The 23,814-nt window shown below is 63.1% G+C and overlaps 5 protein-coding genes across 5 annotated transcripts; 1 reads left to right on the top strand and 4 right to left on the bottom strand.

The window, feature by feature from the left end:
- The first annotated feature begins 318 nt into the window (after positions 1-318).
- Positions 319-5,757, top strand: SEMA3B (semaphorin 3B). Its single transcript, XM_032194358.1, has 18 exons — positions 319-353; positions 1,060-1,205; positions 1,879-2,036; positions 2,153-2,215; positions 2,298-2,417; positions 2,497-2,590; positions 2,678-2,797; positions 3,004-3,149; positions 3,226-3,340; positions 3,436-3,505; positions 3,579-3,723; positions 3,826-4,045; positions 4,129-4,220; positions 4,332-4,373; positions 4,470-4,627; positions 4,706-4,761; positions 4,832-4,971; positions 5,055-5,757. Exons 2-18 carry the CDS (start codon positions 1,088-1,090, stop codon positions 5,442-5,444), a joined length of 2,247 nt encoding a protein of 748 aa, XP_032050249.1. The 5' UTR covers positions 319-353; positions 1,060-1,087; the 3' UTR covers positions 5,445-5,757.
- A 320-nt stretch (positions 5,758-6,077) lies between these two features.
- Positions 6,078-8,079, bottom strand: OASL (2'-5'-oligoadenylate synthetase like). The gene is made up of 6 exons (XM_032194146.1): positions 7,912-8,079; positions 7,539-7,812; positions 7,283-7,458; positions 6,947-7,188; positions 6,724-6,859; positions 6,078-6,643 (listed from the first exon to the last, which is right to left on the bottom strand). The coding sequence occupies exons 1-6, from the start codon at positions 8,077-8,079 to the stop codon at positions 6,128-6,130; spliced, it is 1,512 nt and encodes a 503-aa protein (XP_032050037.1). The 3' UTR covers positions 6,078-6,127.
- A 2,015-nt stretch (positions 8,080-10,094) lies between these two features.
- Positions 10,095-11,739, bottom strand: LSMEM2 (leucine rich single-pass membrane protein 2). The gene is made up of 4 exons (XM_032194248.1): positions 11,718-11,739; positions 10,616-10,756; positions 10,333-10,521; positions 10,095-10,222 (listed from the first exon to the last, which is right to left on the bottom strand). The coding sequence occupies exons 1-4, from the start codon at positions 11,737-11,739 to the stop codon at positions 10,095-10,097; spliced, it is 480 nt and encodes a 159-aa protein (XP_032050139.1).
- A 445-nt stretch (positions 11,740-12,184) lies between these two features.
- Positions 12,185-13,722, bottom strand: HYAL3 (hyaluronidase 3). Its single transcript, XM_032194247.1, has 3 exons — positions 12,844-13,722; positions 12,665-12,754; positions 12,185-12,532 (listed from the first exon to the last, which is right to left on the bottom strand). Exons 1-3 carry the CDS (start codon positions 13,720-13,722, stop codon positions 12,185-12,187), a joined length of 1,317 nt encoding a protein of 438 aa, XP_032050138.1.
- Positions 13,723-14,029: 307 nt separating this feature from the next.
- On the bottom strand, positions 14,030-14,743 carry NAA80 (N-alpha-acetyltransferase 80, NatH catalytic subunit). The gene has a single exon (XM_032194246.1). The coding sequence runs from the start codon at positions 14,741-14,743 to the stop codon at positions 14,030-14,032; it is 714 nt and encodes a 237-aa protein (XP_032050137.1).
- Between the last annotated feature and the right edge of the window lie 9,071 nt (positions 14,744-23,814).

Below are 23,814 nucleotides of genomic sequence, written 5' to 3'. Positions count from 1 at the left end.
GGGGAGCAGCGTGGAGCTGCGGGCGGAGGCGTGCGCCCCGGGGAGGGGGGGGGGGGTCCCCAAAGGGTGTGTGTGTGTTTGGGGGGGGGGGGGCGCACGGCGTGCGCATCGTGCGCGGGCAGGTGCTGTGCAGGTGCTTGCGGGTGCGCACGTGTTTGCGCGTGTTTGCACGTGTGTGCCACCCCCCTACACACACACACACACACAGACACACACTCACACCCCCGGGCCGGGCCGTTCCGGGCCGTTCCGGGCCGCCCCCCGCCCCCGCCCCGCCCCGTCGGGGCCGCCCCACCGCCCTCCGGGTCGGGGCGGGGCCGTGCGGGACCGGGCCGAGCCGCGCCGAGCCCCAGGTGGGTGCCGCCGCCCGGGACGGGACCGGGGAGGGGAACGGGGAAGGGACCGGGGCGGGGGGGGGGGGGGGGCAAGGGCCGAGCCGCCGAGACTCGCCTGGACGGCGGCGGCGGGGCCGGGCTCGGCTCCGCCCGGGGGGAGCAGCCCCGGTGGGGGCCCCTCGGGTCGGTGCCGTGCCGTGCCGGGCCGTGCCACCTGCTCGGCCCCGCAGCCAGGCGGAGCCGCCCCCCCCCGCCCCGAGGAAGGGCGCAGAGATGGGGAAACTGAGGTACGGGAGGGGGACGCGGTTGTTGCCCCCCCCCTCGGTGCTCGCCCCGTCCACGCAGGGCAGCTCGGAGCACTCCCGGGGCGCCTGCCTCAGTTTCCCCAGGGTCGGGGCAGGGGGAGCGCTCACGGAGCCCGTTAATTTTGGAGTCTGAATGCTGGGAGGGAGGGGGGCAGCAGCCAGCACCCCCCCACCTGCATACCCCAACCTGCACCCGGCAAGGGGGTCCCCTCAGCCAGCCCCCCTGCGCTGTGCCGGGCTCGCTGTAGGGCGATGCCCAGGGCACCCTCACCCTCTCCGCGTCCCCACGGTGGCCAAACCAGAGGGGTCCCACCGGGGGCACCGCTGCCAGCCATGCATGGAGTGGTGGGGAGACCCCCCCCGAGGGCCAGCGGGGAGGGGGCTGTAACCCGAGCTGACGTCCCCCCCTCTGCCTCCAGCCGAGGGGCTGCGAGCCAGGCACCAGCCATGAGCAGCCCGCTGCTGCTGCTGCTGCTCCTGCTGCTGCTGCTCCTGCTGCGTGGCCCCGCCGCCGGGCGCCCCCCACCCGCCACTGCTACCCCCCGCCTCCGGCTGGCCTTCCCGGGTGAGTGCGGGCAACCCGTGGGGTGGGACGGGCGAGGGGACACCCCGCAGCCACCGAGCAGGGACGGTGCAGGTGCAACGGGGGAGCGTGGGGACGCTGGGCCCACCGGGGGACTCCGTGTCGTGCTCCCCCCCCCTCCCGGTTCCCATGCACCGGGGTGCCGGGTCGGGGAGTCACCTCGGTGCCCCCCAGCCGTGGGTACGGGGTCCCAGTGAGCGGCCGTGACAAAGAGCCGTTTGTTCCTGCCGCGAGGGATTAGCTCCGCGGGGCAGAGAAAAGGCCCTTTCTCCCCGCCGCCCGCCGTGCCGAGATGGATGGTGGGCCGCTGCGGGGGCGGCGGAGCCGGGAAAGCCGGTGGGACGGGTCTGGGGGATGGGACCGGGCGGTGAGGGGCCACAGCCCCCTGTCCGGGCACCTCGGAGACGTGGCCGCACCGTGGGGCTGGGATCTCAGCCCTGCTCTGGGCTCGCTTGCACCCGGGATGGGTGTTGGGGTGCCCGGGGAGTTGGGGCACCCCACCACCTCCAGGCGCATCGGTGGGGGCAGCTGCGGGTCCCCCAGGACCCCAAAGTCCTCTGTGGGATGGGATGGGAGCATGCTGAGGGACCCCTGGGTCCCCTCCAGCACAGGGGCTGCAGCGGGCAGGGCTGAGCGGGGTGTCCTGGCCCCGCAGAGCTGCGGGCCCGCCACGGGCTGCGCCTCTTCCAGCTGGAGCGCTCGTGCTGCTACGAGGCCCTGCTGCTGGACGAGGAGCGCGGCCGCCTCTTCGTGGGCGCCAAGAACCACCTGGTGTCGCTGAGCCTGGACAACATCGGCCAGCGGGAGAGGAAGGTAACGGGGCCAGGAGGGTGGCACAGGGTGGTGCAGGTGCCTCCCGTGACGTGCCACAGGTTTGGTGGCTCTCATCTGGGTCCTGGGAGCTGCTACCGTTCCCCTCCTGCCTGCAGATCTACTGGCCTGCACCGGTGGAGTGGAGGGAAGAGTGCAACTGGGCTGGCAAGGACATCACTGTGAGTGCAGGATGGGGCGGGCAGGGTGCTGGGTGAGGCACCGGTGGAGCGGGGACCTCAGAGCCGCCCCCTGTCCCCCCAGGCCGAGTGCATGAACTTTGTGAAGATCCTGCACGCCTACAACCGGACCCACCTGTATGCCTGCGGCACCGGCGCCTTCCACCCCACCTGTGCCTTCGTGGAAGTCGGCCAGCACACGGAGGTGAGCTGCAGCACAGCACAGCACAGCACGGCACGGCACGGCATGGCCCCGGCTGCCGGTGCTGACCCCATTCCCCCAGGACCACGTCTTCAAGCTGGACCCACGGCGCGCTGAGGATGGCAAGGGAAAGAGCCCCTATGACCCCCGGCACACGGCCGCCTCTGTTCTCGTGGGTAGGAGGGGAGCGAGGGAGGAGCTGGGGCTGTCGCGGCAGTCAGCGGGAGAGGGCTCCCGGTGACGCTTCCCTTGGTGCCTGCCAGGTGAGGAGCTCTACTCCGGGGTGGCCACCGATCTGATGGGGCGCGACTTCACCATCTTCCGCAGCCTGGGTCCGCGCCCCTCCGTCCGTACCGAGCAGCACGACTCCCGCTGGCTCAACGGTCAGTGCAGGGCACCCGGGGCGGGAGGGCTCGGGCACCCTGCTGGATGCAGCCGTCCGGGTGACGAGCTCACCGGGCTCCGCTGTGCCTGTCCTCTATCCTCCCATGGGGCCTGACGGGGTGGGAGCGCTGCCCACGGCTCTCCGGGGGTCCCTGTGCCTGCCGGGTGCCTGCGGGCTCTGGATGTGGCACCTCTCTGCCCCCAGAGCCCAAGTTCGTGGACGTTTTTTGGGTGCCTGAGAGCGAGAACCCCGACGACGACAAAATCTACTTCTTCTTCCGTGAGACGGCGGTGGAGCGGCAGCAGGGGCTGGGCAAGACCAGCTTCACCCGCATCGGCCAGATCTGCAGGGTGGGTGCAGGCAGGGGCAGGGGTGCCCGGGGTGTGGGCACCACCGCTCACCCACCGGCTGCCCCTCACCCCGCAGAACGACGTGGGCGGGCAGAGGAGCCTGGTGAACAAGTGGACGACGTTCCTGAAGGCCCGGCTGGTCTGTGCCGTGCCGGGTGCCGACGGTGCTGACACGTACTTCGACGAGCTCCGTGAGTGCTCGCCGGGGTGGCCGGCATAGAGGTGCCGTTGCGCCCTGCAGGGCCAGGGTGGCCACGCTGACGCTGTCCTTTCTGCCTGCCCACAGGGGACGTCTTCCTGCTGCAGACAAGGGACAAGCGCAACCCCTTGGTCTACGCGGTCTTCTCCACCTCCAGGTAAAGCTGATCTCCCTCCACGCGTGCCCCAGGCGCGCTCGCCCCTCACGTCGCCCTGTCTCTCTCCTGCCAGCTCCGTCTTCCAGGGCTCGGCCGTCTGTGTCTACACCATGGCTGACATCCGCCGGGCTTTCCTGGGGCCCTTTGCGCACAAGGAGGGCCCCAATTACCAGTGGGTGCCGTACCAGGCTCGTGTGCCCTACCCCCGGCCAGGCATGGTACGTGGCAGGGCGGGTGGCACCCAGTCAGCCCCAGGGGTGTGGGGAGGGGGCTGGATGTGGGGAGTGGGGACCCCGCTCACCCAGCGCTGCCTCCTGCAGTGCCCCAGCAAAACCTTCGGCACCTTCAGCTCCACCAAGGACTTCCCGGATGAGGTGATCCAGTTTGCCCGGCACCACCCTCTCATGTACAACCCGGTGCTGCCCCACGGCCAGCGGCCCCTCTTCCTGCAAGCCGGCGTGCCCTACACCTTCACCTGCATCGCCGTTGACCGCGTCTCTGCCGCTGATGGCCACTACGACGTCCTCTTCATTGGCACAGGCACGTGCTGCCCTGGGCCAAAGGGTGAGAGCTGCGGCTGCGGGGCCATGCCCGGGACCTCCGCCTCACCACCCTCCCCACAGATGTCGGCACCGTGCTGAAGGTGGTCTCAGTGCCCCAGGAGAGGTGGCACGGCATGGAGGAGCTGCTGCTGGAGGAGCTGCAGGTCTTCCAGGTGAGGGGCAGCCGCCTGCCTTCCCCCATCGCTGGGGGTGGCTGCTGGGGGCTCCACACCCCCCAGTGAGTCCCCAGCTCTCCACAACGCCCACCCTTGCTCTCCCGGCAGGATGCATCCCCCATCATCAGCCTGCAGCTCTCCTCCAAGCGGGTAAGGGGAGCAGACAAAGGGGCTGAAACACTGCTGGCCCCATGGGGAGGGTCCCTGCATCCCCCAGTGGGGTGCTGAGCCCCCTTCTCCCTGCAGCAACAGCTCTATGCCGGCTCGACCACGGCAGTGGCCCAGCTGCCCCTCCACCGCTGCAGTGCCTACGGCAAAGCCTGCGCCGAGTGCTGCCTGGCCAGGGACCCGTACTGCGCCTGGGACGGCACCGCCTGCACCCGCTACGTGCCCAGCACCAAAAGGTAGGCACTGCCTGCCCAAAACCTGGGCAAAGCACGCGCCGTGCCCCCGCAGCTCCCCATCTCCCTCCCTTCCTGCAGGCGCTCCCGCCGGCAGGACGTCCGCAATGGGGACCCCAACCTGCTCTGCTCCGAAGGTGAGGGGGACACCGGTGGGGCCCGGCGGCCCTGCCGGGCTGGGGGCTGACAGGAGGCCTCGTCCCGCAGAGCCACGGCGGGGCCGCGTGCCCCAGAGGCAGCTCTACGCCGTGGAGGGTAGCAGCACCTTCCTGGAGTGCGTGCCCCGATCCCTACAAGCCCGCGTGCTCTGGACCTACCAGCACAGCCCCGATGCTCCCCAGCGAGAGGTAGGTGCTGAGGCTTGGAGGTTGGGGGGGGGGGGGTCTCCCTACATCCCCCTCCGTGCCCTGACCTCCCGCTGGTGCCGCAGGTGCAGCCGGACGAGCGGGTGGTTTGGACGGAGCGGGGGCTGCTCCTGCGCAGCGTCCAGCGCTCCGACGCCGGCCTCTACCTGTGCCGCGCCACCGAGCACGGCTTCACCCAGCCCCTGCTGCGCCTGGCGCTGGAGGTGATCACCGCCAGCCGGGCGGCAGCACCGCCGGCCCCGGGCGCCCCCGCGCCCTCCCGCACCCTCTGGTACCGGGACTTCCTCCAGCTGCTGGAGCGGCCCGAGGCGGCCTGCGAGGGGCCGAGGGGCGGCTCACGGGCCCCCCGCACCCAAGCCGGGCCCCCCGCGAGGCCCGGAGAGGAGCTGCAGGCCGCCCGCCGCCGCCGCACCCGGGGAGGGCCGCGGGGTCCCCGCAGCGCTTCCCCCTGGTGACACCGGGCCCGGGCACCGGGCGCTGCCTAGGAGCGGGGACCGGGCCTGGCTCTGCCGCGTGGCGAGAGGGGCTCGCAGTGGCCGTGGGGGGCTCCCGGCCGGGCGCGGGCCCCGCTCTGTTTATGAACAGCTGGTAGCAGCGGGCGCGCACCCGGCCGAGGCAGCCCCGGTATGGCAAAGGGGGCCCCCGGGGGCGAGGGAGCAGCCGCGCTGCGGGGGTCGGAGGGGGCGGCCCGGGCGATGCAGGCGGGGGGCAGGTGGGAGCCACCCCGGTCTTGTACTAATTGAGCTCAATAAAGCAGAGGAGTCAGCACAGGGGCCCCACGAGCGTGCCCCCCGTGTGTGTGTCGTGTCCTCATGCCCCCCACGGGTGCTTCTGGGATCCAGCACCTATGGCGCCTATGGCACCAGGGCTCTTCCCCCCACCTATTTTCTCTTCCACAGAATTAAAACCAAAGCGCAGCATTTTCCACCAGCCCCAGGGAGGTGAACTCGTGCCCACCACCTATCCCCTCCATTTCAGGGACATTGACACCAGCCCTGACTCCGGGCACCACTGTCCCCCCTTCCCAAAGCACCAGCAGCACATGGTCTTTAAAATATTTTATTTCCAGGGAGAAATAAAATGGGATATGATGGGGGGGGGAGGGGGAACAGCAAAGTGGGCTGGTGCCTGGGGGTGCTCAGGAGGGCTGGCAGCCAGGGTGCTGAGGCCCCGCTCCCCCCCGTAGCCGCAGAAGCAGGTAGATGGTGCTCTTGGGCTGGACGTTATAGTGCTCCAGTTTATGGTGGTCCTCCAGATTCCTGGAGTCGTAGGTCAGGCGCTGCTGCTCGACGGGGATACCCTGGCGGCTGTTGATCTTCTTCTTCAGTACCAAGACGGTGTCAGTGGGCCGCACAGAGTACGTCATGGTCTGGCCCTTGATGTCCTTCACCAAGATGTCCATCTCCTGGGGCTGGGTGTGCAGCAGCACCAGCGTGGTGTCGTAGTAGATGCCGTAGGAGGCCAGGCTGTTGTTGTCGTGCAGGATCAGGGGGGTCCCGGCCGGCTGCTGGGACAGGCGCTGCTGGTACGGGGAGATGCCCCAGTTCCTCCTGATCTCTTCCTTCAGCTGCAAGATGGTGGTGCTGGGGCTGACGGTGATGCGCAGCCTGTTGCCCTGCAGCCCCTTCACCTCCAGCGTCACGGACTTGGCCGGCTGCAGGAGAAACCATGTGTGAGCAGCAGCAGTGGGACTGGGGGGCCGTGGGGTCAGGGGGGGGGTGCGGGCAGCCCTACCTGCACGTTCCAGGGCTGGATGCCGGTGAGGCAGGGCATGGAAGTGCAGCACCGGGCAGCTTCCGCAGCCACCAGGTCCCACTGCTTGCCCTGGCCCAGGATGCCGGTGGGGTCGGCAGGATCCAGGATGATGGGGCTGCGAATGCAGACAGGGCAGCGCTGTCAGCCCGGCACAGAACCAGGGCTGGGAGCAGCGTGACGGGGCAAGGGTGCGGGTCCTTACCAGGGCATCCGCAGCAGCTGCTTCAGGTGGGTGCCAATCCGCTGATGCTGCAGTGAGTAGTACCTCTCCCAGTAGATGCAGACGTCCTGGTACTGGCAGAGCAGCTTCAGCACGGTGCAGAAGCCCTCAGCCAGTTTGAAGGCTTCGTTGCTGTTTGCGCCCTGCTCCCAGGCATAGATGGTCAACAGCTCCAGGGCGTATTTGGGGGGCAGGTCTGCACCGGGGTACCGTGGCTTCAGTATCTGGGGAGAGACGGGTTGGGGAGCCAGCAGGTAAGGGGGTCCCGGGCAGGGGGTGGGGGCTGTGTGGGCACGGTGGGGCCGGGCAGCCCCTCACCTGCTTGTACCAGTGCTTGACCAGGCGCAGCAGGTTCTTCAGCTTGGCGGGGCAGCGCTTCACGAACTTCTTCTGTAGCTCAGTGAAGCAGGTGGAGAATTCCCCAGGGCTGCTGTTCACGTTCAGCAGGTCCACATAGACCTGTGGGTCCGGCGGGCCATCCTGCATCACCTGGCCTGTGGGGAGAAAGGGACCTTGACCCCCGTCCCGCACCATGCCCCCTGCCTGCCCCATCCCATCTCATCCCGTCCCCTACCCAGGGCATCGTAGGTGGGCAGGATGTCGACTTCGATGGACTCGTTGTCGGAGAAGAGCGTGAGGCTGAGGGAGCGGCCCTTGTAGCGGGGCGGGCTGATGCTGACGGTGAACGACAGCCTCTGCCTGCACTCTTGGAGCCGATTCTCGATGAATTGAAGGATCTTGGGGTGCTCCTGCCGCTGCTGCAGGTAGTTGGAGAAGCAGCTGAGGAAGATCACCACGTCGGCATCCGAGTTGTTGCGCAGAGCCGTGCCCTTGCCGGCCGAGCCACCCTGCAGGGGGAAAAGGACAGCGGGCACTCAGCCCCCAACCCCAACCCCGACACGGGCAGGACGGGGTCCCGGAGGAGGTTTGGGGGTGGCAGCTCGCACCTTGACCGTCTTGAAGACGCGGATTTCGTCCTCGAAGCACTGCTCCTTGAAGAAGTCGCAGATCTGCCGCACCGTGTTCTTCACCGCCGCGGTGAAATCCGTGCTGGGCTGTAGGGTGGCGGCCACCCAGCCGTCCAGCTCCGCGGTGGACACGTCCCACAGCTCCATCGCGGCTCCCGCAGCTCAGCGCCGCTTTCCTCCCGCTCCGGCTTTATATCCCTCTCCCCCGGTCCCCCCCCCACTTCTCCACGGCACCGCCCCCGGTTAAGGTAGCTCCGATTTCCCCCCCCCGGTCTCCCCCTGCTGAGCATCCCCCGAGGGGCGCAGAGGGGCCGGGGGCGCTGCGCGGGGCGGTGGCACCGGGGCCGGGTGACCCCGATGGAGCGGGTGGGACCGGGGGTCCCCGAGCCCCCCCCCCCGGCCCCTCGGTGCCTTAACAGCAGCCACTCCCGATTTCGCTTTCGGCTCCTCTCCGCTTTCGGTTTCCGTCTCTGACGGCGTCAGCAGCGAGGCTGGAAACGAAACTGCGGGGAGGGGTGCGGGGAAAAACGGGGAGGGGGAAACCGAAACTGAGGACGGGGTCAGGGACAGGGCTGGGATGGGGTGGGGTGGGGATGAGACAGCGGGGGGAGCAAGGAGGGGATGGGAAAAAGAACGGGACAGAGCGGGGACAGGGATGGGAAATAGAGGGAGGTGAGGAGGGGATGAGAAAAGGGCCAGAGCTGGGATGGGGATGGGGACAGGAATAGGATGGAGATGGGGTGGGATGGGGCACTGAGGGAGACAAAGATAGGAAGAGGATAGGGTCAGAGCTGGGGCAGAGGATCACAGAGTCACAGAATCATTATATTCGGAAAAGACCTCTGAGATCATCTGGTGCAACTGTCTGGGATCTGGGGACAGCTGGGGACAAGTGTGGGCACAGACGGGGCAGGGATGGGGACAGGAATAGGATGGAGATGGGGCAGGGACGGAGACTGAAATGGGGCAGGGATGGGGCACTGAGGGAGGTGGAGATGGGATGAGGATAGGGTCAGAGCTGAGACAGAGCTGGGAGCAGGGATGAGGCACCTCCTCTCGCATCCCTTTCCCCGCATCTCTCACCGGTGTGCCGCAGCCCTGGGCGTCTGCTGCTGCATCGCTGCTCGCCATCTGCCCCCCGCCCCACGCCAGGAACCTCCTTTGGGGTAGCCAAGCCTTGGCTACCGAGAGCAGCGAGCACCGAGCCCAGGCAGAGCGAGCGGTGGAAGCAGCGCCGTGTCCGCCCAGATGTCCCGTGCTTCATCGAGGTGCTGCCCCCAGCACCGCCGGCTTCCCCGCGCCCTGCTCGGAGCCAGGACGGTGGTGGCTGATTCCCGGGTTGTGGCTGATGCCCAGGTCATGGCTGATACCCCTCTGCTCACCCAGAGCGGGGAGCCCCCAGAGGAGACCGTCCCCTTTGGCCTGCAGTGCCTGTACCGGCACAACTGGGCACGCCAGCGGGCGTACCGAGCCTTCAGACAGGTTCTGGGCTCCAGCATCTGCCACCACCTCCAGCTAGGGGCTGGCAGCCTCACCAGGGGCACGGGGACGGGCCTGGAAAGGTTGATGGGCTCTCCTCCCGCTGAATAACGAGCTGCTATGGGAGATCTGCAGCCCACAGGGGGCTGCCCCTTCCTTTATTTTTTTTAACCAAAGAAAGGATAAAAGGAGAGCCGAGGCGGGGAGCTGGTGGTGTGCTGCTGCGTGCCTCCTCCGTGCCGGGGCCGGCGGACTGCTCCGGCCCCTTGTCATGCCGGGTGCTCTACGTGGCAGAGTCCTTTTGTGGGACACAAGTGCCGGGTGGGTGGCACGGGGACCCCAGTGCTGCCTGTGCCTCCCGGGGTCGGGCTGGTGCCGCTCCCCAGGCCCTGCTGTGGCTGGGCTGGGCTGGGGCCGTGCCTGCCGTCAGCACCGGCCACCCCGGGAATGTGGTTACGGTGGCAATTTTCTAAGACTTGATTAGAGGAGGTCATCGATGGCAGGGCGCCTTCTGTGCCTGGCGGAGGAAGGGCCGGGGCAGGTGCCCGTCCTTGCAGGCCCTTCCCTTTCCCCGACGGCGCACGGCAGGGGCAGGCTGGCCCCCGTGTGCCCTGGGGGTGACGCTGCCAGGGAGGAGCGGGACGGGGCAGTAAATGTTGGGGCTCCTCCTCTGCTGGGGCGGCTCAGCGGCGCTCGGCGCTGGCGTTGAGGCGAGCCCAGAGCTGCCTGCTGGTGGCCCGCAGCTGGCGCATGGTGTCCTCCTGGCTCTCCAGCCACTGGGCCAGCGCCTGCACCGACTGGCTCTGCAGCACTGCAAGGGGGGACGGGGGGACGCTGGGGACGGGCCACCGGCCGTCCCCAAGCCCCCGGCACCGCGTGGCACCGTGTCCCTCTCCCCCTGCCCTGCCTGGTCCCACGTACCGCTCAGGTAGATGGCCATCGTGGCCAGGACCAGGCTGGCCAGTGCCAGGAGGCCCAGGAGGGCGAGGAAGAGGGGGCGGCCGGGGCAAGGGCAGGTGGTGGTGGGCGGCACGGGGCGCAGCGTGGGCAGGCGTGGGGGGCTGTGGGGCAGGCGGTGCGGCCGGGCGCTGGATGGAGCCGGGCCGTTCCCTGCAGCGGAGCGGAGAAGAGCAGGGTCAGCGCCTGGCCCCGCTCCCCCCAGGGTTTAGCAGCCGTGCCCTGGTGTCCGCTGCCCTGCTCTCACCTTCGCTGCCCTTGTGCCCGGCCGAGGCCCAGTGCAGGTCGCTGATGGACTCCACGGGGCGCAGGCTGATGGCTCCGGGATCAGCCCCCTCGGGGTCAGCAGGCTCCGGCGGCGCAGCGCCCTCCGCCCTGCCCGCGCCGTCTGCCAGGAGCAGAGGAAGGGGTGAACGCAGCTTGGGCACCCCTATGGGGACCAGAAGCCCCCCACCTGCCCACGTCCCCTCCTGGGGGTGATGCTGACGGGTGCCAACCCAGCAATCTCTTGGCATGGAGCTGCCGCAGACAGGACAGGGCCAGGCGAGCTGGCCGTCCCCTCGTCCACCGCACGCTGTCATCGGAGCAGTTAGTGGGAGCCTGGTGGCCACGGTCCCAGAGCCTGTTAGTGGGGCTGGCGCCTGCCCAGGGCCAGGAATGTGCTCCTGCCCCCTCCGGCTCCCTGTGGGCACAGGCAGCCCCGTGCCAGGCTGCCGCCGGGGCTGGCTGTCTCCGCAGGCACTGTGCCCGAGCGCTCGGGTGCTGCTTGGGGATGCACAGCTGGAGGTGTGGGGACGGGGACCTGCTGCCCCGCGCTGTGCTGCTGCGTCCCCGAGGATGGCGAGGGGGCTTGGGGAGCACGCAGGGTTCCAGCTGGGTCAGTGCTGTCCCAGGAAGCAGTTGGGGACGAGGGAAGGGGGATTTTAGAGGTGTTGGCGTGGTTTGGAGCAGGGGGCAGGGCAGGGGGGCTGTGCCTGTGGCCAAGCACAGTAGGGCAGCCCCGTGCCCACTCCTGGGGTGCGTGGTGGCTGAGGGGGCCTCCAGCAGCACTGGTGTGTGGCAGGGCTGTGCCCCCTGGGGCTGGGTGCTCCTAGCCACCCCCGAAGCACCCTGCAGGCACCGTGGGTCCCTGCCCTTTGCTGCGGGCTGCTCCTGGGAACCCGGTGCCCCCACGCCTGCAGCTGGCTGGGTGCTGGACCAGCTCCTGCCCCCGCAGCCCCCTGCACCCCTCCTGCCCTTCCTCGGGCTGGCATCTCTGCCCACGGGGAGAGCTTGGCTGCTGTCTCCAACCCGCAGGGTTCCCCCGGGTGCCAGTGTCCCCGCCGGCCCCTCACCTGTCCCCAGCCTACCTTCGGCAGCCTCCCTGGGCATGGCTCCCCTGCCCTGCTCCCCTGGGCCAGCGAGGCGGTCTGGGGCCCCCGGGAGCTGGGCACCGGGCTCCTGGTGCGCCAACTGCTCCGCTTAAAATAGGACGGCACGAAATGTGTTTGGGGGGCTAAAAATAGCCCTGGGGAGGGGGGCCTGGCGGCTGCATCAGGGCTGCAGGCAGCGTGGAGCCAGCACGGCAGAGGGAGAATCAGCTCCCCCCGTGCTCCCTTATCCCCCGGGGCGCAGCTGGGACAGGGAAACTGAGGCAGAGCTGGGTCCCTGCTCAGCCCCTCTGGGGGCTCTGCCCCGTGGCGCACCCAGCCTGGGGGCACCGCGGACCCCCTCCAGCTTTGCCCACCAGGACCATGCCAGCTGCGCAGCGCCAATTTATTGAACTTCACAAGGCCACGGGGACGCGCCAGGCTGCTCGAGCGGCGGCGGTCCCTGCTCACCACCCCCAGACACCCCGCGGCAGGCAGGTGTCGGGGGGCTGGAGACCCTCACGGTGCCCGTAGAGGCTGTGGGTGCGGGTGGGCGCCGGGCAGGCAGCAGGATCGGGCCGTTCCCGCTGGGCACAGCCCCGGCCGGCCCAGCCGCGGTAGCAGTGGCAGCGGAAGGGCAGCCAGGGGCTCGGGGCGAGGTGCAGGAGGCTGCCCAGGTCCCGGGGCTGCCGGCGCACGCAGCGCCCGTGGCCGTGGCACCGCTGGAGGCTGCACGCCCGCGCTGCCGCCGTCACGTCGGCCACGTAGGGACCCAGGGTGGACACGAGGTAGCGGCGTAAACTGGCACAGCTCTCCTGGAGGAGAAGGGGAGGCTGCCGTGAGGACCAGCCCTGGGGGGCAGCCTGGGGTCCCCGCAGCCTCCCCTCCTCTCCCGAGCCTGCCCCGCTCCCGAGCTGCTTCCTGAGCTGGTCCCAGCCCGTACTCACCGCCGAGCGGGAGTAAGACATGTCCCCCCACAGCACGACTCCAGCTGCCCCCAGGGCCGCGCTCTCCCCGATCGTGTGCTCCAGATCGGCCTGCGAGGGCGGGCAGAGATATGGCCGGGGGGCACAACACACACATGCCCCAACACCGATCGGTGCCCCCGGCCCTCCCCAGCCCTTACCGGCTCCAGGAAACGGGGCGACCGGCGGTAGGAGAGCCGCGAGTAGGCCACCACGGGCAGGCGGCCGGCGGCCCCGCGGGCGGCCAGGCGCAGGGCCTCGCGCAGCCGGTGGTGCACGTAGCGGCGGCGCAGGGCGGGCGGCAGCGCCAGCGGCAGGTAGATGCTGGGGTAGAGGGCGGCCGAGGCGGCCCAGAGCCACCCCAGCCGGTTGTTGCGCCGCGCCTCGGCCGGCCTGCAGCGCCCGGTGTAGTTGGCCACCTTGGCCCAGTTGCCGTTGAAGCAGTCGGGGAAGCGGTAGAAGCCCCAAAGCCCCCCCGGGCACAGGCTCCTGCCCAGCAGCAGCGTCTGCTCCATCAGGGTCTGCGCTGCCCGCTCGAACGCCCGCCGGGCCAGACGGGGTCCCCGGTGCCGCTCGCGTGCCCACTGCTCCGAGGCCGCCCGGTAGATGCGTTTGGCCCCCCAGTTCTGGGCCCAGAGGGGTCTCCACTCCTCCCAGTCCACCACGGCCAGGCCCCTGAAGGCAGGCTGGAGGAGCAGGCGGATTTCCTCCGCCGCCCGGGCAAGATGGGCACGGAGGGGCACCCGCTGGGGAATGCCCCCATTGTGGACGACACCCCCGGGGGAGATGTAGGGGTAGAGCCCGAACTTGTTCTTGTAGAAGATGGTGATGTTCTGGCCGGCGAAGTGGCCGCCCCGGTTCTCCACGATGCCGTAGTCGGCCAGGGGCAGCCCCACGCCGAAGCGGTGCTGGCAGCGCCCCGTGGGGATGTTCCAGACCACGGCGAAGGGCTGCCCGCCCGCCAGGGGTGCGGGCGCCGGGCCCTTCCCATCTGCTGCCCCCAGTGCCAGGCAGACCCACAGCGCCAGCACTGGCCCCATGCCCGTGGGGCGCTGCCTGCGGGGAGAGAGCAGCGGGGTAGGCGGCATGCAGGGCTGCCCGCCCCAAAATCCCACTTTTCCTCGCCCGTCTCCCATCCCATCCCTCTGCCAGCCGTGGAGCCCACCCCCAGCGCCCCCACGGCGAACCCCATGGGCTCAGACTGGGTGCGAAGACCCCCCCATCCCCACCCCAGGGGCAGACAGGGGGGTCCGGAGGCAGCCCGTAAGAACAGCAGCCAGGCAGCGGGGGGGGCACCTGCCTCCGCCCGCCCTTGGTTTTTAATCAGCGGCGTGCAGCCCCCCGCCCTCAGATGTCCTTCTTCATCCAGAAGACGGGCAGCCCCCTGGCGTCGCGGTGCGGGGTCTCCAGGAGGCTCTGCCCGCAGCTCTCGGCCTGGGCTCCCCCTGCCCGGGCTGGGGGCGGCAGAGGGGGCGGCGGGGGCGCAGCGGGAGGAGGAGGCAGAGGGGGTCGGGGGGCTGCGGGTCCACCTGGGGAGGCTGCGGCGGGGCCGGCGGGGGCGGCGAACGCCCGCAGCGCCTCGACGGGCATGGAGGGGCTGAGGAAGGGCACGCTCTGCACCGGCTCGGCCAGGGCGAAACCCAGGCGGGCGTAGAAGTGCTGCTTGTCGTGGGTGCTGAGGTGCAGGCGGTGGAAGCCGCGGGCGCGGGCGTAGCTCTCGGCGGCCTCCATCAGCTGCCGCCCGTAGCCGCAGCCCCGCAGCGCCCGGGCCACCACCACGCTCTCCACGAAGAGGCCGTGGGGCTGGCCGGCCACCCGGGACAGCCGGACGTGTCCCACCAGCGGGCACGGATCCCCCGGTTGGGTTTTGGGCTCGGCGGAGCCCGGGGTCCGCAGCAGCACCAGGCAGGTGGGGAAGGCGTCGGAGGAGCGGCGCAGCGCGTGGAGCCGCAGCGCCCGGCTCTTGCCCCACTCGTCGGCCAGCAGCTCGGCGCACGCCTCCAGCAGCTCCGGCCGCCGGTGCAGGGGGACGAGGCTGAGCTCCTCCGGCACCGAGCCCATCCTTCCAGCTGCCGGGACAGCGAGCGGGGGCTGCTCAGCCACCGATACCGGGGGCTGCGAGGGGGGGGGGCTCGGCGGTGCCCCGCGTCGTGCCAGCCCCATTGACCGAGCCGTGCCCAGCCGTGCCGTGCCCGGGGCAGGGGCTGGGGTCCCGGTAGCCGCCCCCCCGTTGCGCAGCCGAAGCCACCGGCAAGAGGAACCTGGCTGCCAACCGCCCGGCCGCGTTGCACAAGCCTCCCTTGGCGGAGCGGGGGGTGGCGGGGGAGGGAACGGGGGCTGCAGCTCCGCTCCCCGCCGCCCCCCGCTGCACCGCCCGGCCCGGCACGGCTCGGTACGGCCCGGCACGGGGCACACACCGGTTCCCCGGGAGCCGCCGGCCCGCCCCACTCCCGGTGAGCCCCGGCCGAGCCCCCCCGGTGGCGCCTTCCCGCTGCCCCCCCCCTCCCGCTGCGTGGTCCCGGGGCGGGGAGGAGCCGCCCCCTCCCAGCCCCCCCCCCCCCCCGCCGCTCACCCGCCGCCGCCGCCGCCGCCACCGGCCCCGCGCCCTCGGTTCCCGCGCGGCTCCGGCTCCGGGGCCACGCCCCCAGCACAGGCCACGCCCCCTCCCGGTCCAGGCCACGCCCCCTCCCCCTCCCGTCCCGCCATCACAGCGCGCCCTGGCGGCCGGAGAGCGCGGTGACGTCATGGCGGGGCCGCCCGAAATGGCCGCCGGGTCAGAACCCTGGGGCTCCTGTTTAGGGTACGGAGCCCAAGCTGTAGGGCCTAAAGCGTCCCTCCAGGGGCCAAACACCCGTTTGTAAAGCTTAAAGATTCATTCTAGGATCCAGCCCCCTTATTTGAGAACTCAAAGCCCCGTTTATAGGGGTTAAAACCATCATTTTAAGGTCCAAACGATCAATTTCAGGGCATAAGCCCCATTTCAGGCTCCAAGGCATCATTTGAATACCCCAAAGCCTTATTTTGAGGCACAGAACCTAATTTTTAGGGCCCAGGGCTTCCATTTGGGATACAATGCCTTTTCCATTTGAGATACAATGCCTTAGGGTTAGTGTTTGATGTTATGTTCAGCTTTAATGTTAGGGCTGTGGTTAGGGTTAGGGTTAGTGCTATGGTTAGGGGTTATGGATGGGTTTATGGTTAAGGTTAGGGATTGCTGTTAGGGTTTAGCATTAGAGTTACAATAAGGATTAGGGTTAGGGGACTGAATTAAATTCAGGTTTAGACTTGGGATGTAAGATTAGGGGGAAGGATTAGGGTTAATGCTTCAGTTAGGGTCTAGGGTTAGGATTAGTTACATTCAGTGTTACAGTTAGGGTTAAGGGAGCGGGTTAGGGTTAGGGTTAGCTTTAAGGTTAGGTTAAGGATCAAAATTTAGTTTTCCAGCTAAGGCTATTGGTTAGGTTTAGGGTTATGGTTTAGTTTATTTTTAAGGTTAGGATTAAGGGTTAAGTTTGGTGGTTAGCTGTTATGGTTTGGGGTATCCACATTCATTAGGGTTAGGGTTATGTTTATGGCTTTGTTTAGCTTTAGGGTTAGGCATTAGGTTTTGTGCTTAGGTTTAGGTTTAGGGTCATGTTTGGGGTTTAGGGTTAGGGTTGGCATTTAGTGTTAGGTTTATCTTTAGGGTCAGGGGTTAGGTTTAATGGATAGGTGTTAGGGTTAGGGTTATCCTTGAGGGCTAGTGCTTTGGGTTAGGGTTTGAGGTTAGGGTTAGTCTTGGGGCTACGCACCAACATCTTGCGTTGGTGCGTAGGGGTATTGCCAGCACATCAAGGTGATCCTGCCCCTCTGCTCAGCAGTGGTGAGGGCACACCTGGAGAGCTGGGCCCAGTTCTGGGCTCCCCAGGGCTCCTCAGGGCACCGCTGAGTGCTGTGTTTTGAAGGACGGGGGTGGTGATGGTGATCAGTGAGGATATACTGGATGGGGGAGATCTGAGCACAATGTAAATTGTATGGAATAAGGGGTCAGAGTCTGGAACAGAGTTAATTTTCTTCGTAACAGCTTGAGTAGTGTGAGATTTGGGATTTGTGATGAAAACAGTGTTGATGGTTTAGTTGTTGCTGAGCAGTGCTTACACAGACACGGCCTCTTCCCTGTCCCAAAGCACCCTGCTGGTGCTCGGAGGCCTCCGAGCCCTCACGAAATAGACCCAAGTCGTCCGAATCGAGCTTTGGACTGAAAAACAGAGCTCCAGACCCTGAAGCAAGGCTTTGAGCTCTGTCAATGGGGCTTTGAGCCTTTATCATCGAGTCTTGGACTTAAAAGGACTATTCTGAGCCTGAAATGAGGTTTTGGGTCCTTCAGCTGAGGCTTTGTGCCCTCAAAGAAGCTTTGAATTCTCAAAATGAAGGTTTGGACTGAGATAAGAAGCTTTATGCCCTGAAGGGATGCTTAATGCTTCTACTTTAAGGAATGAAAGCTTTATTTTGAGGGCTCAAACCCGCATTTAGAGGGCCCAGAGCCTCCTTCCTCACTTCAAAGTACTTTTTTTAAGAGCCCGAAGCTTCACTTTGTGGTCCTCAAGTGCCTGTAGGGGCCAAACTCTGAGCTTTGGGTCTATAAAATCGTTCTTATGGTCGATGCGTTCAGGGCACAAGCGCCTTTTTTAGGCCCCCATCTCATTTTGGGGCCCAAAGTCTCCTTTTAGGGTCTGAGGCGGAGGGAACGGCGCCCGAGAGGAGGCGGGGAGTCCCTTCTGGGACTACATCGCCCAGCATGCCTCGGGGCATTGCGCGTGCGCACTGTTGCCGGGTTGGGGCACTCTGGGCACCGTGCTGAAGGACTACATTTCCCAGCGTGCCTCGGGGCCCCGCGTACACCCACTGCCTCTGGAAGCCAGCCAAGGCCTGGTGTTGAGGGCCCACAGCCTTGGTTGTCAGCCCGCGTCCTCATCACGGCCCGTAGCCGCGATTTAAAGCCCGAAGTGTAATTATAGGGTCTAAAACTTAGTATGAAGAGTTCAAAACCTCATTTTTAGTAACCAAACAGTCCTTGCTAGCGTCCAAAGTCCAGTTGTTTGTGCCTAAACCCTCCCATTCACAGTCCCATTCCTTCTCTAAGTGTTCAAACACCCATTCTGAGGGTAAAAAGCCTCGTTCATAGAACCCAAAGTCTGGTTTTAGGGTGAAAATACTCATTTTGTAAGCTTTAAACCTCATGTTGAGGGTTGAAATGGGAGGTCAGCTCAACCACCATTTTGAGGGCTCAGCCCCCCATTCAAAGGAGCCAGGGCCTCATATGAATCACCCAAAGCCTCATTTCAGAGTCTAAAGGCTCCTTTCTCCATTTAACCCCCACATTTTGAGGATCCAAAGCCTCATTTCAGGGTCCAAAGCCTCATTACCCTGTCAAAAACTCAGTTTTGAGAACTTTAAGTCTCATTTTCAGGACATGGAATTTTGTTTCATGGTTCAAAATCTCCTTTTCCAGTTCAGCCCCCTTATTTTGTGAGCCCAAAGCCTCATTTCTCTGTTGAAAACCCCATTTTGAGAACTTAAAGCCTCATTTTTGGGACACAGAGATTTGTTTCATGATTCAAAACCTCCTTTCTCAGTCCAATTCTTCATTTCATCTTCATCTCATGATCCAAATCTTCTTGGCGTGGGTCCAAATCTTCATTACATGATCTTTGGGGGTGTAGAAAGCCCAAAGGAGGACATAGAGATTGTTGAGGGGCTCTAGACAGACAGCACTGGTGGGCACTGGGAAGCTCTAGATAGCACTGATGGGCATTTGAAGCGTACTAGGAGGCTCTAGACATCACTGGCATGTCACTAGGAGTATATTTAAAAGGAGTTACTGGGGACTCCCAGTAACCTTTCTTTGCCCCCCAACTACAGCCTGAGCCCTCAGGATGCTCCCAGTGCTGGGAGTTCTGAAGGATCTTTTCCTCTGAAGAAGAAGACTTTAAGCAGAAAGAATACAGAGGTGGAAGAACATTTAAAAAAATACAATAAATTGTCAGTTCTTCTCAGTGGGGAATGACAAAGATATTCCTCCAAAATACCCCTACTTCATAATTCCTTGCATTTTACCACAGTTTAGCAGTCCCGTTTCAGCAGGTACACCTCACAGATGGCAATGTGGCCTGCAGTAAGGTGCCACTTCTGAGGTGATGACAGTGTTCCTGAGAGCCAGGTTTGAGTGGTGCCCTGCAAATGTGACTCGCTATGTTGTCACAGGTTTATTAGCAGGCTGTGAATGTTGCACACCAACAGCCCATATTACTGCTGAGCATTTTGCGTGTTTACATGCTGGAGTGTGTCATTCACTGCCTGCTCATAGACTCAGCTCCAGAAGCAGAGAATATGTTTGGGTATTTTTCTGGTTAGCATCTGCCAATTCTGGCTTTAGAATAAGGATAAGGATCTGCATCCCAGAGGACTAGATGGCTATATAAAATCCCTTCGCTCATAGAAATGGAACTAAATGTTCAAAACGAAGCTCCCCAAAGAGCAAAGCCCATGAGTATGTCTCTGCAATTGCTAACACAATACAGAGTGCCCTGTGAGGCAGTGGCATTTTTCTCCTTTGTGGGTTGGCACCTGGTTGAATTCCTACAAATTGATCTCTTTTCCCTTCCCCTTCCACCCCGCGTGCACCTTCAAGCACTTCTGGTTTGTTCATGCAAATAAATGTATGAAGTTTTGTTCTTGCTATATGTCCTCCCTGTGAGCTAGGATTTTGAAGCAGCTGGAGGAGAGACATGACAGCATCAACAGCATTGTCTGCGCAAGGAGGGAGAGAGGAAGAGGGAGGGGAAGAGCCCTGGGGCCAGGGTCACCACCCAGGCCTGGAATTTTGAGTTCAGCAGCAGAACTGGCACCTTATGAAGTCACCCAAGATCATTTGGGTCAGTGGCTGTTAACATCCTGCACCAGGCCCACCTGTGTCTCCAAGGTAGGTGGGCTTGGTGGTGCTCAGTGCTTCAGTAAGCTGCCCTGAGACATCCCTGTCCTGCTGGCAGCATTTCTGGGGTCATGGAGTCAGGGCAGCATGAAGAGAGATACTGACAGAGGAATTGATTCCTTTTGGCTGAAAAACACAAACTGGTTCATGGGAGAGGGAAACTTAGGGCAAGTATCTTGGGTAAGTCACAGAAAAAGGTCCTGCAGCCTGTCCCTCTTTGTAGCTTTACATTACCTCCCTTTAGCTGATGTTTTTTTGGACTTTGAAGTCTTTAAAATACTCTGTATTTTAAAGGGCAGCTTCAGGGCTTCTTTACATGTGTGGTTGAATTTAAATGCGAGTTGAGTGATTAGTGGTCCAGGTCCAGACGTATCAGTAGCAGTTGCAGTGGTGCCAAGGGCGTGTGGCTGCTGGGAGCTGATAGCTGGGAGAGCTCTGGGAGCTGCAAACACAACCACTGTGAAACTACAGAGTAGGATTACCACATATTGCAGGACATCACAAGCATTCCATCACTAAGACCCTCAGTGATAAAACAACTAATGAAAATTAACAACATTAACATGCTTACACACATCTGCAGTGCCTCTAAGTGCTATAGCCCATCTTCACCGATTTGCTTATTGTTTCTGCACGCATCAAAACTATCACATACAGACACCTGACCCAGTTAACTCTCGTAGAGAGAAGTTGTGGAGAAAAGAGGGCAGATACAGAACCTGCACTTAAGGCTTGATAATCTCTCTTTAGAGGAGAGAAAAAACAAACAAACAAACAAACAAAAAGCTCTCCCTCCTCTTAAAAGGATAGTTGTCTTAAAACCACCCTTTCCCCCAGTTTTCCTTAGTCTTTGCTAGTCAGATGCTGTTGTTATGATTAATCCCAAAGATCCCTATTGCTGAAAAGCATCAGGAGGAATTTGTTTATATTCCCAGTGCGTGTCTTGCAGGCATCTCATGGTATGCTGTGTATAATCTTTTCTTCTTTCTGTAGGAAGAGTGTTCTTTGCTGATTGAGTGACTGCTTCCTATAGTAACAAAACAGATAAAAAAGAAAAAGTCTTGTAAAACCACAAAAACAAGCAAGGGATTTCATACAGTGCCTGAAATGAACATTTAATTCATTCTCAGTTAGAGTTTACTCAGACAACTACATATGCTATTGCCTTAATGCCACTTTCTTCACATTTACTATCCCCTTCCATATCTTGTGCGCATGGTTTATCTTTCACTTCCACTCTCCGAACATTTTTTTCCTCACTGCAGGACCATGGGTGCATATAGTCATCTCTTTGGGCAATACACAGCCCGCACAACACAGGATGCAGCAACAACCCCACTTCACAGTGATTTGGGGGAGAGGAGAGGTCTGAATATCTGCCTGAAGCTGCTAGATGGCCATGAGAATCTGTGGATAAAGCTCTCAGCAAGACCCTGCCCAGTGCCGGGTCCCATGCAGCGTTACCACAACACGGTTGGGATTGTGGCAGCGCATGACCCCTTATTTCCCCAAGCAGTGGTCAGTCTGTATGATTTAACTTTCCTGTAGGCTCCTAGCTTGGGAACACAGGTGTGCTGTCATTCAGATGCTTAACTAGGCAGTTATGTGCTCTTGGCACAGGATGGAGGATGGAGGGATTTGGCACCAGCCTGTTTGGAAGGAAGCTGTTTGCCTGCTCATTGCTCATTAGTATCAGCGCTGATGAACAACATTCTTTTGCATTTCTGTGTTCCTAGACACAGATCTGTTTTCTCTGGGCTAAATTCTCAGCCAAACCATTGCTCAGGTGGAAGCTGACTGGTGAGCTTGTGTCTGCATTGCTGAGACCATATAAACACTCTGAGAGCCTGAGGTGCCTGACGGCAAGTCCTGAGGACCCTGCGAGCATCCAGGAGAGCCAGCACAGCTGGCCATGTCCCTGGTGATTTTGGCAGTGAACTGCTTCTACTGACCTACAGTAGCACAGCAATGCACAATGGTAGCTGGGCTTCTGCCAAACGTAGATCTCTCCCCAGCCTCTCCTCATAAATACCGTGGGTTTAGCTTGTGTTGCTGTTAGCTCCAGCTCAAAGAAAATTCTCTATCTGGGAAGCAGAGAAGTTTGATCTGTTGCAAGAAACTTCTCTTTGCTTAGCCTCCTTTGCTAGAGAGAAAATCCAAATGCTTGCTCTCAGCACACGGGTGCAGGCTCAGCTCTCAAAAGAGGCAGTATTTGCATCCCCTAGAACAGCTTCCAGCTCTGCTGCCCCCTGTATTTCTTTGCACTCCGTGTATGAGCTGGGCTCCCCTGCCTTGCCTCCCGTCACTTGGCAAAGGACACCAGGCAGAACTTGAATGAATGGACAAATTTTGTATGCACTTTTACATTTTATTTCTCCACCCTGTTGTTGGGTGTTTTTGCTCTATGTGTGTGTGCGCACGAGTGTCTTTTTCTAAGCACGTCAGGCCAAGCTGATTGCTCGTTAATTTGTGTTTTGGGCTGTTTTGCTCTCTTTCCTGTCTTCCCAAGATGCTGGCCTGGTGTGCTGATGCCGGTGTGCCACCTAGTGACTAAATCCTTGTTGTATTCCCAACAAGTCTGCAGCTCCTGTTGCGCATCTAGCACAGACATTTGGGTCCCGTTCGCCCATGTCACCTGCACTGCAGGCAACCTGGGGCAACGTCTGCAACCCCTCCACTGTGCTCAGCCTGTCGTGGCAGAGAAGTCCCTCTGCACTGCTTTCCTCTACTCGACCTCACTTTTCTGTCTCTTTTCTCTCATCCTTGTTCATATAGGCAAGGAACAGGGGCAGCCCGTTTGCTGATGATGTTTCGCCTGCCAGCTTGCAGATATCCGTGGCCATAATCTGATCCTTCAACCAATATATTTTGCATGGCATGCAAAAATGTAGCATTATTACAAACAAATGCTCCTGGGGAGTTTGGACAGTGTGTAAAGCCCCCGGGGCACGAGGGATATTTTCGCAGATGCAGACTGCTGCAGCTCTGCATCACCCCTGATAAAACAACCTCTGAACTATCCAGGCAGATAAAGGCTGGCAGAGTGATAGATGGTGCCAAGGCTGGAGCTGAGGCTTCCTGGGAGAGCTTTGTGTTGCTGCTCACCCACCATGGGCCCACGGGCACTGCAGGTGAGCACCAGGGTGCGAGGGAGGAGAGCACCCCACAGCAGAGCACATCGTGGTTGAACTGCCAGAGCACATGACGGTTGAACTGAGCTCCACTGCACTGCTGGAAAACATCCTGCATTCCCCGGTGCAGGTCCCCAGACGTCTGACCTCCCGCCTGATTCATGCAGTCCCCTGCCTGGGGCATGGGAGTTGCAGGGAAACGCCCTGGTTTACGAGCATTTTGGCAGGGCAGGTCCAGACCCTCTCAGCAGCTTGGCTCCTGGCACTGTGCTCATCTCCAGATGCTGCCAGGGAACGGACCGGGTGCTGTGTGCGGTCGCAGCAGCAGCGTGACACACACGAGTGGGAAAGGGCTGAGCTGCTCCTGGTCTTACTCCTCCCTGCCGTGAGCCACGAAGCAGGATCACCCTGTAGGCGTTGGCGATGGCTGTTGGCTGCTAGGTCAGGAGCTGTTCTCTCAGCTACGCTATAGCAGAGGCCGAACTGCAAGTGGCAACGTGTTAAGGAGCCAAGTGGCGGCCACCAGCAGGCAGCTGCATGCAGCGAATGGGGCTGGAGTGCAGTGAGTGGGGTTGAGGTGCAAGAAGTCAGTGCATTGTGTCCATATAGAGCGGTGCAGGAGGTTGGGGCAGGCAGTTAACTCTCCCCAAAGCCTCGCCCTTTGCCCATCGGGCAGCCGCAGGCCGGGAGCCCCTCTGCTTGCTGTGCCCCCCCTGAGCCCCACGCCTGGGCTCAGCCCTCACTCGCTATACCCAGCAGCTGCGCCCGCAACACCACCTCGGGAACTACAACTCCCAGCCTCCTCCGCGCCGCTCACTGCGACAGAGCGCATGCGCGGAGTCCCCCCTTTGCGCAGCGCGGACTCAGTTTCCCATCATCCCCCCGCGCCAGGCCTCCCCCTCCCCCCCCCTCCCCGCGCCGCCGCCGTGACGCGCCCCGCGCGGTGACGCGCAAAGCGTGTGCCCGCCACAGCAGTCGCGGCCGCCGCGGGGAGCGCGGGGCCGAGCGCAGGGGCCGGGGGCAGCGGCGGC

Source organism: Aythya fuligula, chromosome 10 (genome assembly GCF_009819795.1).
Source record: "Aythya fuligula isolate bAytFul2 chromosome 10, bAytFul2.pri, whole genome shotgun sequence".
In the NCBI taxonomy this organism is placed as follows: Eukaryota; Metazoa; Chordata; class Aves; order Anseriformes; family Anatidae; genus Aythya; species Aythya fuligula.
This window is presented reverse-complemented; position numbering and strand designations above follow the sequence as displayed.